The sequence below is a fragment of the Artibeus jamaicensis genome, unplaced genomic scaffold, assembly GCF_021234435.1.
Source record: "Artibeus jamaicensis isolate MK-2021 breed Jamaican fruit bat unplaced genomic scaffold, CSHL_Jam_final contig_588, whole genome shotgun sequence".
NCBI classification, from domain to species: domain Eukaryota; kingdom Metazoa; phylum Chordata; class Mammalia; order Chiroptera; family Phyllostomidae; genus Artibeus; species Artibeus jamaicensis.
This window is the reverse complement of record NW_026521895.1, coordinates 3250270-3263733: the sequence shown is the minus strand read 5'-3', so window position 1 is coordinate 3263733 and position 13464 is coordinate 3250270. Positions and strand designations below refer to the sequence as shown.

At 38.0% G+C, this 13464-nt stretch overlaps 1 protein-coding gene across 3 annotated transcripts in view; it reads left to right on the top strand.

The window, feature by feature from the left end:
• SCFD1 (sec1 family domain containing 1) overlaps window positions 1-13464 on the top strand; it is a 101107-nt gene that overhangs the window by 40897 nt on the left and 46746 nt on the right. For all 3 annotated transcript variants that reach the window (XM_053670492.1, XM_053670493.1, XM_053670494.1), the window contains one exon: window positions 777-858. In XM_053670492.1, the coding sequence (XP_053526467.1) occupies window positions 777-858 (82 nt within the window). The remainder of the gene's footprint in view (window positions 1-776; window positions 859-13464) is intronic.

Here is a 13464-nt window from a genome sequence, read left to right as displayed (position 1 = left end):
GACTTGTGGCTTTTCCCAAAATTAAAATTACCTTTGAAAAGGCAGAGATTTCAGACCCTTGATGAGATTCAGGAAAATATGGCAGGGCAACTAATGGTGACTGGGGGAACTGTGAGGTCCCAAGGTACCTCCTTCGAAGGGGACTAAAGCGGAATTGTCCTCTGTACAGTGTTTCTTCTATCTTGTATCTTCAATAAATGTCTCTCTTTTTCATATTATGTGGCTAGATACCTTCTGGACAGACCTCGTATACCTTTAAAAAACTAAATTGTGTTTTTAACACATTCAAGCTCATTTAAATTCCTTATATAGCAAATCATTTGCTTCTTTCAGTAGTTGGAAAATTGTATAATGAGGGTAATTTTGCCAAGAAGATAATATTGGTGATAAAGTAATGTAAGTTGTTACTAAATTATCATTGCTACTATTACTTCATTGCCTCAAGTTTAAACCTTTCTTTTGGATACTTTAAATGCCATCAAGGAGAGAGAAATATGTTTTAGAAATATAAGTGCAATTATATTTCCATTAATCTCATTTTATTCTAAACCTGCAAATTTTGGAACCAGAAAGTGAAGTGGTGGAATAATGATATTTAGGAGGCAGATAAACTAAGAAGCACTTCACCTGTATTAAACTCTCAGTTAATAGTTAAACTTACTATGTTTACTACTTTAAGTTTTCTCAGAGGAAACACCCAGGTGTAGATTTTATTAAGGTCTGTGTCATTTTCTTAGAAATTTAATGGTTAATTTTCATTATTTTGATGCTTGTAGTTCTTTGCCAGAGCTCCTCGAAAAAAAAAGACTTATTGATCTTCATACAAATGTCGCTACTGCTGTTTTAGAACATATAAAGGTAAATTTAATTGTTTTCCCCCCACCATATAATTTCTGTTTACGTAGGGTTTTATGCTTTGTAAGATGCTTTCATATTCATTATCTCCTCGGCTCTCACTATAGCACTGAGGTAGTATTATTACCTTCACTTTTTGCAAGTAAGGAAACTTAGTAATTAGAGAGAATTCGTTTGCCCAAGGTCACACACTCAGTAAACAGAGGTTAGAATCTGATATTTCTGCTACGTCGCACTGCCTTACTACTGTCTGTACACATATTCTTTCAACAGTGGACCTACATCTGACTACAGTAATGCAGACTTAGAAATCCATTTTATTACAGTTGTCTAAAATTTCCATTAAAGTATCATTTCATTACGTAACTTTGTTCTGAACTTTTTAGTTTTAGATTAGTGTTAGCATTACATCTCCTTACTATCTCCTGTTGTACTGTGATTTTGAAACAAAGGTAGTGGACCTCCTATATGTTGTTATGGTTTTTCTCATTACTCTATTCATGATTACCCCATATTAGCTTGACTTAATTAGTTCTTCAGCATTCTACAAGTACTTATTCTCTGGACATGTTGCCAAATTCCAGTGACAGCTCGACCATATCCTAGGGTGTGACCTCCTACTTTCCATTTAATATGATACATTTGGAAAAGCAATGTAAAAAAGCTGAATATACTTGCTACCCGTCAGAGATGTTAGCACCTTGGATTTATGGAAAAGGGACTTAAACATTTTTGGTTTTCAATGATTTTAAAAGTTGCAGGGCATTAAAAAGAAGCTAATGTAGATAGATGATGAGCATTGTGCAGCACCGGGTTTAAACATTCATAATTTCTATTAAGCTAACAACCTAATTTTTTTCCTTTGTTTAGAAAGATACTGATATTGCTAATTGCTGTTTTCATGCACCTACAGGAATAGAAACAATTTCAGTCTATAAATCATTCTGTGGATATTTCCCCTTTTCTATGTAGCAACTCTGTAAAGTGGAGAAAAATTGTACATGTCTGTTTACCCAGGGTCTTTGAGAGATTTTAGAAAATTGCACAGCATGAGCCAAAACAGGCCATTTATGTGGAAAAGCCACTGAAAGCACCTTGGGTGGGCCCGAAAGTTGGTAGGGAAGAGTCTGAGGAATAGTGATAGCCAGGCTGACGGAGACTTAGATATGGCTCCCACCTGCTGCCTCTGTGGTGGGATGGCTCAGCAAAGGACCAGTGGTCTCTGCCAGCACATCTGTCTGGGAGAAAGCTGTCCTCCAGCTCTCATCCTGATGCCAGACAATTCAGTTTCTCCCTGTATGCCCCTGGTGCCTTTTGAGCTGGGGTGCCCTTTGAGCTGCTGCCCCAGAGCTGGAGATCAAATAAGTTCTTGCGTGGGGGACCTTTAAGAGGAATACCCGGGACTCCAGAAGTCCTCCATCTCACTCAGTCTCAGTCCCCACTGTTTTTTACATTCCGAAGTTATGGGCACTTCTTCCTGGTACTAGAATCCTAGGCCAGGGCAACTGGTGTGGGGCTGGGACTCTTCACTCTCAGGGGCAACCTCCACAGCCAAGATACCCCTCCCAGTTTTTACCTGCCACACTTGGTGTTGGACCAGCCCTTTCTGCATCTCTGCCCCTCCTACTAGTCTAGAGATGGCTTCTTCTGTAAATCCTTAGTTATAGGACTTCTTTTCAGCTAGATTTCATGCAGTTCTCAGTGATAGTCTTCCATAGTTCAGTTATAATTTGACGTAGTCATGGAAGGATGCAAATACCACATTTACCTACTCTGCCATCTTGACTGAAAGCCCAATAATTCATACTATTTAAACCTTTTTGTTAGCAGTTCTTTTATTTCTCACACAAGTGTGACTTTCCCCACTTACTAGTTGTTGCATAATGGCTTCTGGGACTACTTAAATAATTTGCAGAGAAATTTTAATTTTTTTTAATTATTTTTATCCCACCTGTATTGCCAAATAGAATCACGTACTCTTCAGCACCTAATAGCTAAGAAAAGTAAAAGATACCTACATGTAAATCATGGTAGATGAGAGAGAAACGCTATTTGCTCACTCACCTAATGCTCCTATTTCAGACAAAGCTGTAGCATCAGAATGTTGCACCCCTTGTAGCCAAGGGACAAGCTCTTAGCAAGCTGTTGTGGATCCACTCTTCATTGTTGCTGAACCCTCACTTTTGTGTTGTTCTTATGGAGAAAGTTAAGAGGTACTGAATTAGATCTGAAGACATACACCATCTGATCAAGCACATGTACAGCTTCAGGTCTACGCTCTGGGCAAAGCTCAGCCCTTGCTGGCAGTGCTAGCTTGTAACCACAGCCCTTCCTCCAAGGGCTAGTTTTTCATTCATTCACCTTCTTTATTTTTCTTAGGAGAGGATAAGCTTTCACAATAAAGAAGAAATTCTCTGAACTGATCTCTACTGGTCAACACACCAAATGAACTGATGCCCTTTATTTCCTCTGTAAAACATTGTGGCGACTGGCCACATTATTGACGTGCTGACAACTGATAGCTAGTATGTTTTACAAGTTGAATTTTTTGCTTACCAAAGGAAGTTATTTCTATTTGATTTCAATCTACCTATATTAATTAATGAATAAGAAAAGAGGATTGTTTCTAGAAAACTTAAGTTCGTGTCTTAGATTCAAGAAAGTGGTAGTTTAATTATTATTTAAATTAGTGGATTTTAAAAAGTAAAGGATTAGAAAATTTCAGAATTATTAAAATTGCTTTGCAAATATCTACAAGTTTTTTGTTCCACTTCAAAGAAAGTGAGACTGAAAAATCATAGGTGATCCCTTTTAGGAGTGTTTTATGCAAGAAAAGAGGAAAAATGTTAAGTTAGTGAACCTCTACTCAAAGAAGACGTCTTGGACCTCCATCAAGATTGGCAGACAGTTTTACATTTCAGGTCTTAAGTTAAAGGAATGTTTTAAATGTGCATATACAACGTAGATTTTTTTTTTTTTTTTATCATTCTTCACATTAACTGACTGATGAACTGCTCACTACTCTCCAGGTAACAGTAGGGGGAGGAATTTTAGTGTCCAAGAAATTAGAACATTTCTCTGGCTAGATTTGGACTGATCTTTTTTTTATTCTGGTTTCTTCTACTACGGTTGTCCTAATTTTTCCTCCTTGGCCCCCCTCTGCCCAGTTCACTCCTCATTCCCTACACTGTTGTCCGTGTGCATGGGCCAGTCATACATGATCTTTGACTAGTCCCTTCCCCTTCTTTCCTTCATTCCACCCTCTCTCCTCCCCTCTGGCCACTGTCAGTCTGTTCCATGTTTCTTTGTCTCTGGTTCTGTTGAGCTGGGTAGTTTATATTGTTCATTGGATTCCTCTTATAACTGATATCACATGGTATTTGTCTTTCACCACCTGGCTTATTTCACTTAGCATAATATTCTCCAGTTCCATCCATGGTGTCACAAAAGGTAGGAATTTCTCTTCTTTTCTTTCTGTTGTGTAGTATTCCACTGTGTAAATGTACCACAGTTTTTTAATACATTCATCCACTGGTAGCACTTAAGCTGTCTCCAATACTTGGCTGTTGTAAATAGCACTGCTGTGAACATAAGAGTGTATAGGTTCTTTTGCATTGGTATTTTGGGATTCTTAAGTGTATTCCCAGCAATGGAATTGCTGGATCAAAAGGCAGTGCTGTTTTTAATTTTTTGAGGAAATTCAATGCTATTTTTCACAGTGGCTGCACCAGTCTGCATTCCCACCAATAGTGCCCTAGGGTTCAAGTCTGTTTGCTCTAGAATGTCATTCAATGCAATATTTTTGTTGATTTTTTTTGTTTGAAAAATCAAACTTTAACACCCCATTGCTGACAGCGGAGTGTTAGAGTCCCCTACAATGACTGTATTGCTGTGTATCTCTTTCTTAGATGATCCTATATTGGGTGCATATATGTTTACAAGAGTTTTATACTCTTATTGGACTACTCCCTTAAGTATTATGTATTGACCTTATTTTTCTCTTTCTATGGCCTTTGTTTTGAAGTCTGTTTTGTCTGATATAAATATTGCTACCCCAGCTTCTTTTTCTTGCCTATTTGCATGGAAAATTCCTTCTATCCCTTCACTTTCAGCCCATGTAGGTCTTTTGTTCTGAAGTGGATCTCTTGTAGACAGCATCTATGCAAGTCCTGTTTTCTTATCTATTCAGCTACTCTGTGCCTTTTGATTGGAGCATTTAATCCATTTACATTTAAGGTTGTTATTGACAGGTACTTACTCATTGCCATTTTCCCTTTGTACCTGTGTTCCTCTATTTCTTCTTTTTAAAGCAGTCCCTTTAGCATCTCTTGCAATACTGGCATGATGGAGATGTATTCTTTTAGCTTTATTTATGTATGTATGTATGTCTGGGAAGCTCTTCATTTCACTTTCTTTAAACAAGAGCCTTTCTGGATAGAGTAGTCTTGGTTGCAGGTCCTTGCTTTTCATTACTTGGAATATTTCATAAGCCAATCCCTTCTGACAGTGTTTCTGTTAAGAAAGCAGCTGGTAGCCTTTCAGAATTCCCTTGTAAGTTACTAGTTCTTTCTCCCTTGCTGCTTTTAAGATTCTCTCTTTGTCTGTAAATTTTGCCACTTTGATTGTGACGTGTCTTGGAGTAGGCTTCTTTGGGTTCATCTTGATTGGGGCCCTCTGTGCGTCCCAGACTTAGTGACTTTTTTCCTCAACAAGTTAGGGAAGTTTTCTGTCATTATTTTTTCAAATAGGTTTTTTTATCCCTTACTCCTTTTCTTCTCCTTTTTGTATCCCCATGATGCAAATATTGTTACCGTTTTACATTGTCCCAAAGCTCCCTTAAATGATCCTCATTTGCGGGGGGGGGGGGGGGGGGGGGGGGGGGTCAGTCTTTTTTCATTTTGTTGCTCTGCCTGTGTTTTTTTTTCTTACCTTGTCTTCCAGCTCTCAGATTGAATCCTCTGTTTCATCTAGTTTCCTTTTAATTCCTTTTAGGGTGTTCTTCATTTCAGACATTGCATTCTTCATTTTCAGCGGGTTCTTAGTCAAGGTTTCTGCGTCCTTTTTCATGCTCATGTAGTTCCTACTAAATTTCTTGAGCATCCTTATAACCATTACTTTGAACTCTATGTCTGATAAATTGATCGCCTGGATTTCATGTAGCTCTTTCTCTGAAGACTCCTTTTTTTCTTCCATTTGTTTCTTTGTCTCCCCATTTTAGTTGCCTGTTTTGCTTCTATGTTTTAGATAGATTGCTTTGACTCTCTGTGTTGTGGAGTGCCTCGTGGGTTAGGATTACTGTGGGACCCAGTGGTGCAGACTCCTTGCTCTCCTGATCTGGATGCTCTAGGAATGTTCTCTGTGGGCTATGTGGAGTATTCTGTTGTATTTGGGTCCTGATTATTACTGACCCTTTCATTGGTGGGAACTCCCCTCCAGCTGACTAAGATGTTCAGCCCCCACTGTGTGCTGTACACTGTTATGTGGGTGCTGGCAGAACAAAGCAAAACAACATAAAAACCACACCACAACAAGCAACCCTCCAACCATCACAACATTATCAACAGCAAGAGAGCAAAGAATAATAAAAGTGGAAAGAGAAAAGTAGAGAAAGGGAGAAAGGAGAAAGAGTATAAGAAGACCAATGGAAAGAAAAGTGATTATGAGGAGAAAGGGGAAGAAAACTAATACTCAAAATGAATGAAAGAGGAAAACAGGGAAAGGAAAACAAAAAATAACAATAATAAAGGATGAGAAGAAGGTAACAATGGAGTAATCAAAGATAAGAGTAAATTAGAGTTGGAGATATGAAAAAATTAGAACACTAAAAATAAAAGGAAAAGAAAAAGTAATTCAAAACCTATGAAAAATAGCAAAAATGATTTTTAAAAAAGAGAGAACCAAGTGGATTTGTCTCAGCAGAGTTCAGATCTCGCCTTCTGTTTTCTCCCTTTGAAAGCAACTCTGATGTCTGAGTCTGGTATAAGCCAATGTCAGGTACTGTTCACATCTGTCCCTCTGCTGCCTTTTCCAGGCTACAGGCAATCCGCAGTTTGTGGCTGATTCCTCTGGTCCTGGCTGCTCTGCACACTTGGCTTTTGTCAGCACTGGGTTCAGAGGCATGTCAGCAAACATCCCAAATCATCACGGATCTGCCTCGCCTGTCTCTGCCTACTGACCTGCTGTCCATCTTAGACTAGTCTCAGACCTGACTGTTTCTGAGAGAGCTTTGGAGGAACTGGGGCTGTGATTCCTGGATCTCCCATGGCAGTTGCCTTTTAGGCGTCAGGGAAGATGGTGGGTGTGTTCCCTCTTCCCCAAGGCACTAATCTGAGTCCGTCTGGGATTTTTTCCCTGTATTTGGCAGGGCAGTGCCTGTAGTACGCTTCCAGACCCACCGACCCACATTGGACCCACTGAGTGAGCCCCCTCGTCGCTGTTGCCAGGGGTGACAGTGACCACATACCACAGAGGGAAGAGTCTGTTACACAGAGCAGTGGTAGGCAGGTTAACATGAGACACTTCTGTGCGGGGCTAGTGGTCAGCCCTGGGATCAGTAACCACCCCCAGAAGTCTCAGCCCCCAGAAGACTGCCAGGGCCTGGTTAGTGGAGGTTCTAGGAATGAAGCAGCCGGCAGCAGGAGTGGCTCCAGTGGCAGCAGCAAACTTCAGCACAGCTCACTGGCCAGTGTTCCTGGACCATATGACACTGACGTCAGCAGGGTTTCAGTGGCAGCAATGGCACAAGCTGCCAGCAAATCTCCCTGGTTCTCTTCACATTTTTATGATGTAGATACCACCACTCTTCCTCTTGCAGCTGTACTATTCCACTTGGAAGTCAAGTTTGGTGCCACCTAAGTGGCTTCCTGCTGCAAGGAACTTGAAGACATTCTCCTCCTTCATTTGCAGCACATTAAGGGCTCCAGACATTGTGGAACTTTCCCTTTAAATTACCTGGAAAATGAGAACAACACTGTATGGGCCCTTCTCAGGGTATCAAAGAAAAGCTAGAACAATTTTATTTTTGTAGAAAAAGTAAAAAGTACAGAGTATTTCTATATACTCCCTGAACCACCCACCCCCAGTTTACCCGGTTACTGTTTTGTATTAGTGTGGTACATCTGTTAAAATGGATAGTATTAATACATTATTACTCAAGTTCATGTTTATTGGGCTTTTTGTGTTGTTCACTTTGTGGTTTTTGACAAATGTATAAAGACATGTATTATGACAGTATCATACAGAGTAGTTTCATTGCCCTAAAAATCATCTGTGCTCCACCTTTTCATCCCTTTTTTTTCCTGTGAATCCCTGACAACCACCAACCTTTTTACCGTCTCCACAGTGTTATCCTTTCCGGAATGTCACAGAGTTGAAATCATATAGTATGTAGCCTTTCCAGGCCAGCTTCTTTCAGTTCCTGTTATGCATTTAAGATCCCTCCATATCTTTTCGTGGATTGAAAGCCCATCTCTTTTTATTGCTGACTATATATATATATTTTTTTTATTTTTTATTTTTCTAAACGTACCATAGTTTGTCCATTCAGCTATTGAAGGATATGTTGGTTGCTTTCAGCTTTTTCACAGATAGGATAAGGGTGCAATAAACATTCACTTGAAAGTTTTTGGGTAGACAGAAGTTTTCAACTCTTTTGGGGAAATACCAAAGAAGGTGATTGTTAAATCATATGGTAACAGTATGGTTGGACTTGTAACAAACTGCCAGCTGCCAAACTGTCTTCCAGAGTGACTCCACCATTGCAGTCCCTCCAGCAGCGAATGAGAGCTCCCGTTGCTCCGCAGCCTTGTTTGCCTTTGGTGTTGTCAGTGTTGGATTTCAGCCATTCTCCTTGGTGGTTTTAATCTGCAGATCTCTGACGACGTATGATGCGGAACATCTTTTATATGCTTATTTGCCATCTGTATCTTCTTTGGTGAGGTGTGCAAGTCTGGCTCATTTTATCATCGGGTTCTTATTGTTGAGTTTTAAGAGCTCTTTGTACTTTGGGGAGGGCAGTTTTTTTTAATGGATATGTCTTTTGAAAATATTTCTCCCTTTCTATGGCTTGTCTTCTCATTCTCTTGTCAGTGTCTTTAAGAGAACAGAAATTTTTAATTAAGTCTAGCTTATTGATTATTTCTTTCATGGATTGTGCCATTGGTGCTGTATCTAAAAAGTTGTCACTATACCCAAGGTCATCTAAATTTTCTCTTAAGTAATCTCTGGGCGTTTTATAGTTTCACAATTTACATTTAGGTCTTTCATCCATTTTTAGTTAATTTTTGTGAAGTTGTAGTGTCTGTGTCTAGATTCATTTTCTTACACGTGGACGTACAATTGTTCCAGCACCATTTTTTGAAAAGATTGTCTTTTTCTTTAATTAATTGTATTTGCATTTTTGTCAAAGATCAGTTGGCTTTATTTGTATGGATCTATTTCTGCACTCTCTTTTCTGTTTCATTGGTGTATTTGTCTACCACATGGTCTTAATTACTATAGTTTTATTATGTAAATCTTAAAAATCAGGTATTATCCATCCTCCTTTATTTTTTCTCCTTGACTGTGTTGGCTATTCTGGGTCTTTCATATCTCCGTATAAATCTTAGGATCGTTTTGTGAATATCTACAAAATAACTTGCTGCAATTTTTATTGGGATTGGTTGATTCTGTAGATCAAGTTGGAAAGAACTGACAATACTAAGTCTTCCTATTCATGAATATGAGGTACCAAATTTTTTGGACTGTAAGACACACCTAGGTTTTAGAGGAAGAAAATAGAGGGAAAAATTTGAAGCAAAAAAGGTGGTAAAATATTTAATAACCTAAGTAACAAAGGCCACCCCGTATCCCCACCCCCACCTCCCCACACACATAGCGAACCAGGTAAGCTACATTCGGAGTATAAGACGCACACCCGTCTCCCTCCCAAATTGAAGGGGGTGTGTCTTATAGTCCAAAATCTGTTTTTTTAAATTTTTTATCAGAATTTTGTATTTTTTTGCATATTGATCATGTACATGTTTTGTTAGACTTACAACTTCCATTTGTTTATGCTTTGAATACTAATGGAAATGATAATGTTAATTTCAAATTTCAGTTATTCATTGCTAATATATTGGAAAACAGTTGATTTTTATATATTAACCTTGTGTCTTGCAGCCTTGCTGTTGTCACTTAGTAATTTCTAGAGATTTTTGTTTTTTCTGTGGTATTTTCTAGATAGACAAGCATGTCATCGGTGAACAAGGACAGTCTTATTTCTTTCGTTCCCATGCTCTACTCTGTTGATTTCCTTTCCTCGTCTTACTGCATCAGCTAAGACCTTCAACGATGTTGACAGGGAGAGTGAGGGGATGTTTTTGACTTTTCTCCTGATGTAGCCGTTGACTTTTGTGTATCAGCCTCGTGTCTTACAACCGTGCTGTAGTTAGTCACTTGTTAGTTCCAGAAGTATTGTGTTTTTGGAATTTCCTACATTGACAATCATGTCATCTACAAAAAATGATGATTTTACTTTTATCTTCCCAATGTGTATACCTCTTATTTCATTTTATGTTCATTCCATTAACTAGGGCTTCCAGTATAATGTCAAATAGGAGTGTGAGAGGGTGCATCCTTGCCTTGTTCCTGATCTTAGCTGGAAATCATCTAGTTTCTCATTTGCATTCTGTTTTCTAGAAGACATTGTAGAGAATTGGTGTAACTTCTTCCTTAATGTTGGGGAGAATTCACTAATGAACCCATCTTCACCTGATGCTTTCTGTTTCAGAAACTTACCTATTGATTAATTTCTTTAATAGTTTTTGGCCCATTCAAATAACCTGTTTCTCCTTTAGTGAGTTTTGGCAGATTGTCTTTCAAGGAATAGGTTTATAATGTCATGGGATTGGTAAGGATGGCCCTTCTTCCATTTCTGACATTAGTCATTTGTGTTCCCTCTCCTTTTTTCATAGTTAACCTGACTAGAGTTATCAATTTGAAAGATCTTTTGAAGAACCAGCCCTGGCTGGTATAGCTCAGTGGATTGAGCACAGGCCTGTAAATCGAAGGGTCACGAGTTCAATTCCCAGTGAAGGCACATGCCTAGGTTGTGGGCCAGGTCCCCAGTTTGGGGCATGTGAGAGGTAACCACACATTGATGTTTCACTCTCTTTCTCCTTCCCTTCTCCTCTCTAAAAATAAATAAATAAAATATTTGCGGGGGGGAACCAGCTTTTGGTTCCAGTGATTTTTCTTTACTGATTTCTTGTTTTTAATTTCATTGATTTCTGCTCTGGGTTTTATTGTTTCTTTTCATGTGCTATCTTTGGATTTAATTTGCTTAATTAAAACCAAGTGCTTCTAGAGGCGTAGTAAAATGAAATTTATAATAGTTTACAAGTACCATGTAAAACTTGTTCCAGAAATATTATAAAGCAGTTTTTGATATTTTATTATAAGGTTGCTAATATTTTTTTCTTTACCAGAGGGCATGCTTAGAGAGAGGGGAAGGTATGGTGGGGGGGGGGGGGAAACATTGATGTAAGAGAGAAATATCAATCAGTTGCCTCTTGTGTGCGCCCCATCCAGGGACCGAACCTGCAACCTAAGCATGTGCCCTGACTGTAATTGAACCTGCGACCCTTCAGTTTATAGGACAGTGGTCTAACCGAGCCACACCGACCAGGGCTCTTACTTGTATTTTCTAATACTTGTCATCTATAAAGATTACTTCATGTACATTTTAAATGTTGTATTAATAGATCACTTTAGTCAGAATTTAAATATTTTTATTAGGAGTCAGTTTATAGGATAAATTTATAAATAAAGGTGTTTCCTTATTCTTAAAGAGGTTTAAGGCATCTTTCATAGATAGCACATATGACAGAATAATGAAATAAAAACTCATTATAGTTGCTATATAGTTAAAATGGTAATTCTCAAATTTGGCTTTGAAGTTTCTGGCAACCAAGACTTTAAAAAGAGAGAGAGGTGATTAAGTTTTAAAAAAGAACAAAATTTAAACTTCTCATCAGAAACGGAAATTTCTGGTTTTTGTGTTTTTATTCTAAGCAAAGTATTTCTTAGCATGTATTACAAAAGACATTGCTCATATCAGGTACTCTCTAAATAAACCAGTGGTTGGATGATGCCATATTTTAGTATCAGTTACAGTCATGTATTTCATGGCAACTTTAATAAAAGTCAAGGGTATGATATTAAAATATAATTAAATGAGGGTAGTTTTACAAGTCACCAAGGTAGTAAAGTCTAAGTTTATACCATTTTAATATCTCAAGTGGAAAGAATTAAAGAGTTGTGCATTCTTTAATATATCATCACTTTTTTCAGATGGGCTTTTGATGGGAGTTACAGAGAAGTTGAGGTTACACATTCAGATTTGGACCTAGATTCTAGAACTTTGATGGTTTGGTTGAGAAAAAAAGATGTTACGTATTTGGAAATGAGATAACCGAGTAGTAAGATTGATAGCCTGTTGTAGAAATTGAAGATCCAAACCAGGTTCCGCGCCAGGATGCTGTCCCATCTCTGCACAGAAATGAGGTAAAGGTGTGGGGTGAATTTTATTCTGACATATGAGCAAGTGCCCCAAAGTAAATATTTCCAGCCCACCACCTGTATTACAGAACACCTTCCAATATAATTTCATGGATCACCTGGCTAGAATGAAAAGAGGAACAGTAAAAGGAAGGAAACGTACTCATCAGTTGTCAGAAGGGAAAGGGAATTCACTTCATGTCCTTCCTATGTGGGTCATGACAATTGTTTTTAGTTAATGATTTTCAAAAGACAAAGTTTGTATGCTACAGTTGATGCTTGAACAACACAGGAGGTGGGGCCAGCCACCTCTAGTTGAAATCAGACATAGCATTTTGGGTACAAGGTTGTTTTAGTCCACTCTTGAAAAACCCAGGATACAGAGGGTAGACTATGTATTAATTTAAAAAACCACGTGTATTAGTGGACTCACCCAGTTCAAACTCCTGTTGTTCAAGGGTCAACTGTGCTTGTATATCCTAGATAACTCTTAAGAGTGTTCCATTACTATGCAGAAAGGGGACAGCTGATTTTTAAAAGGGATTTTTAAGAAGTTCATGCCTCTCTGAATTTATAGTTACTAGCTAAAATTTATATTCCATACATAGAATTTCAGTTTTCTCTGAAATTCCTTTCTTATTCATTCTTAACATTTATTGAATCTACCAAAAATTTGTTTATCTTGACCTTATTATTTTATATTTTTAATTTTTCTGTATAACTCTTGTTATCTAAATTGTATTCTCCTTTGAACTCATATTGCAGAAAAATAATCAGTTTGGGGGATTATAGAAATTATTTCACTAATCCCTTACTTCAATTATCCCTATTTCAATAAACTGAAAAAGGATCTATAAATTATTATGTCTCTGGCCAAAATAACCTTTTGGCACATATACATAAATTATGTATATTACAAAAAACCCAAATATGTACTAATTGACATATATACTTTTTTTCATGAAGCATATATGCAAAGGAAGCAATACATTGTACTTGAGGAAAATATAATTTTTTCTACTCTTTATCTGTGGTGTACATTGGAGTCTGACCCGGATTCGAATCTCAACT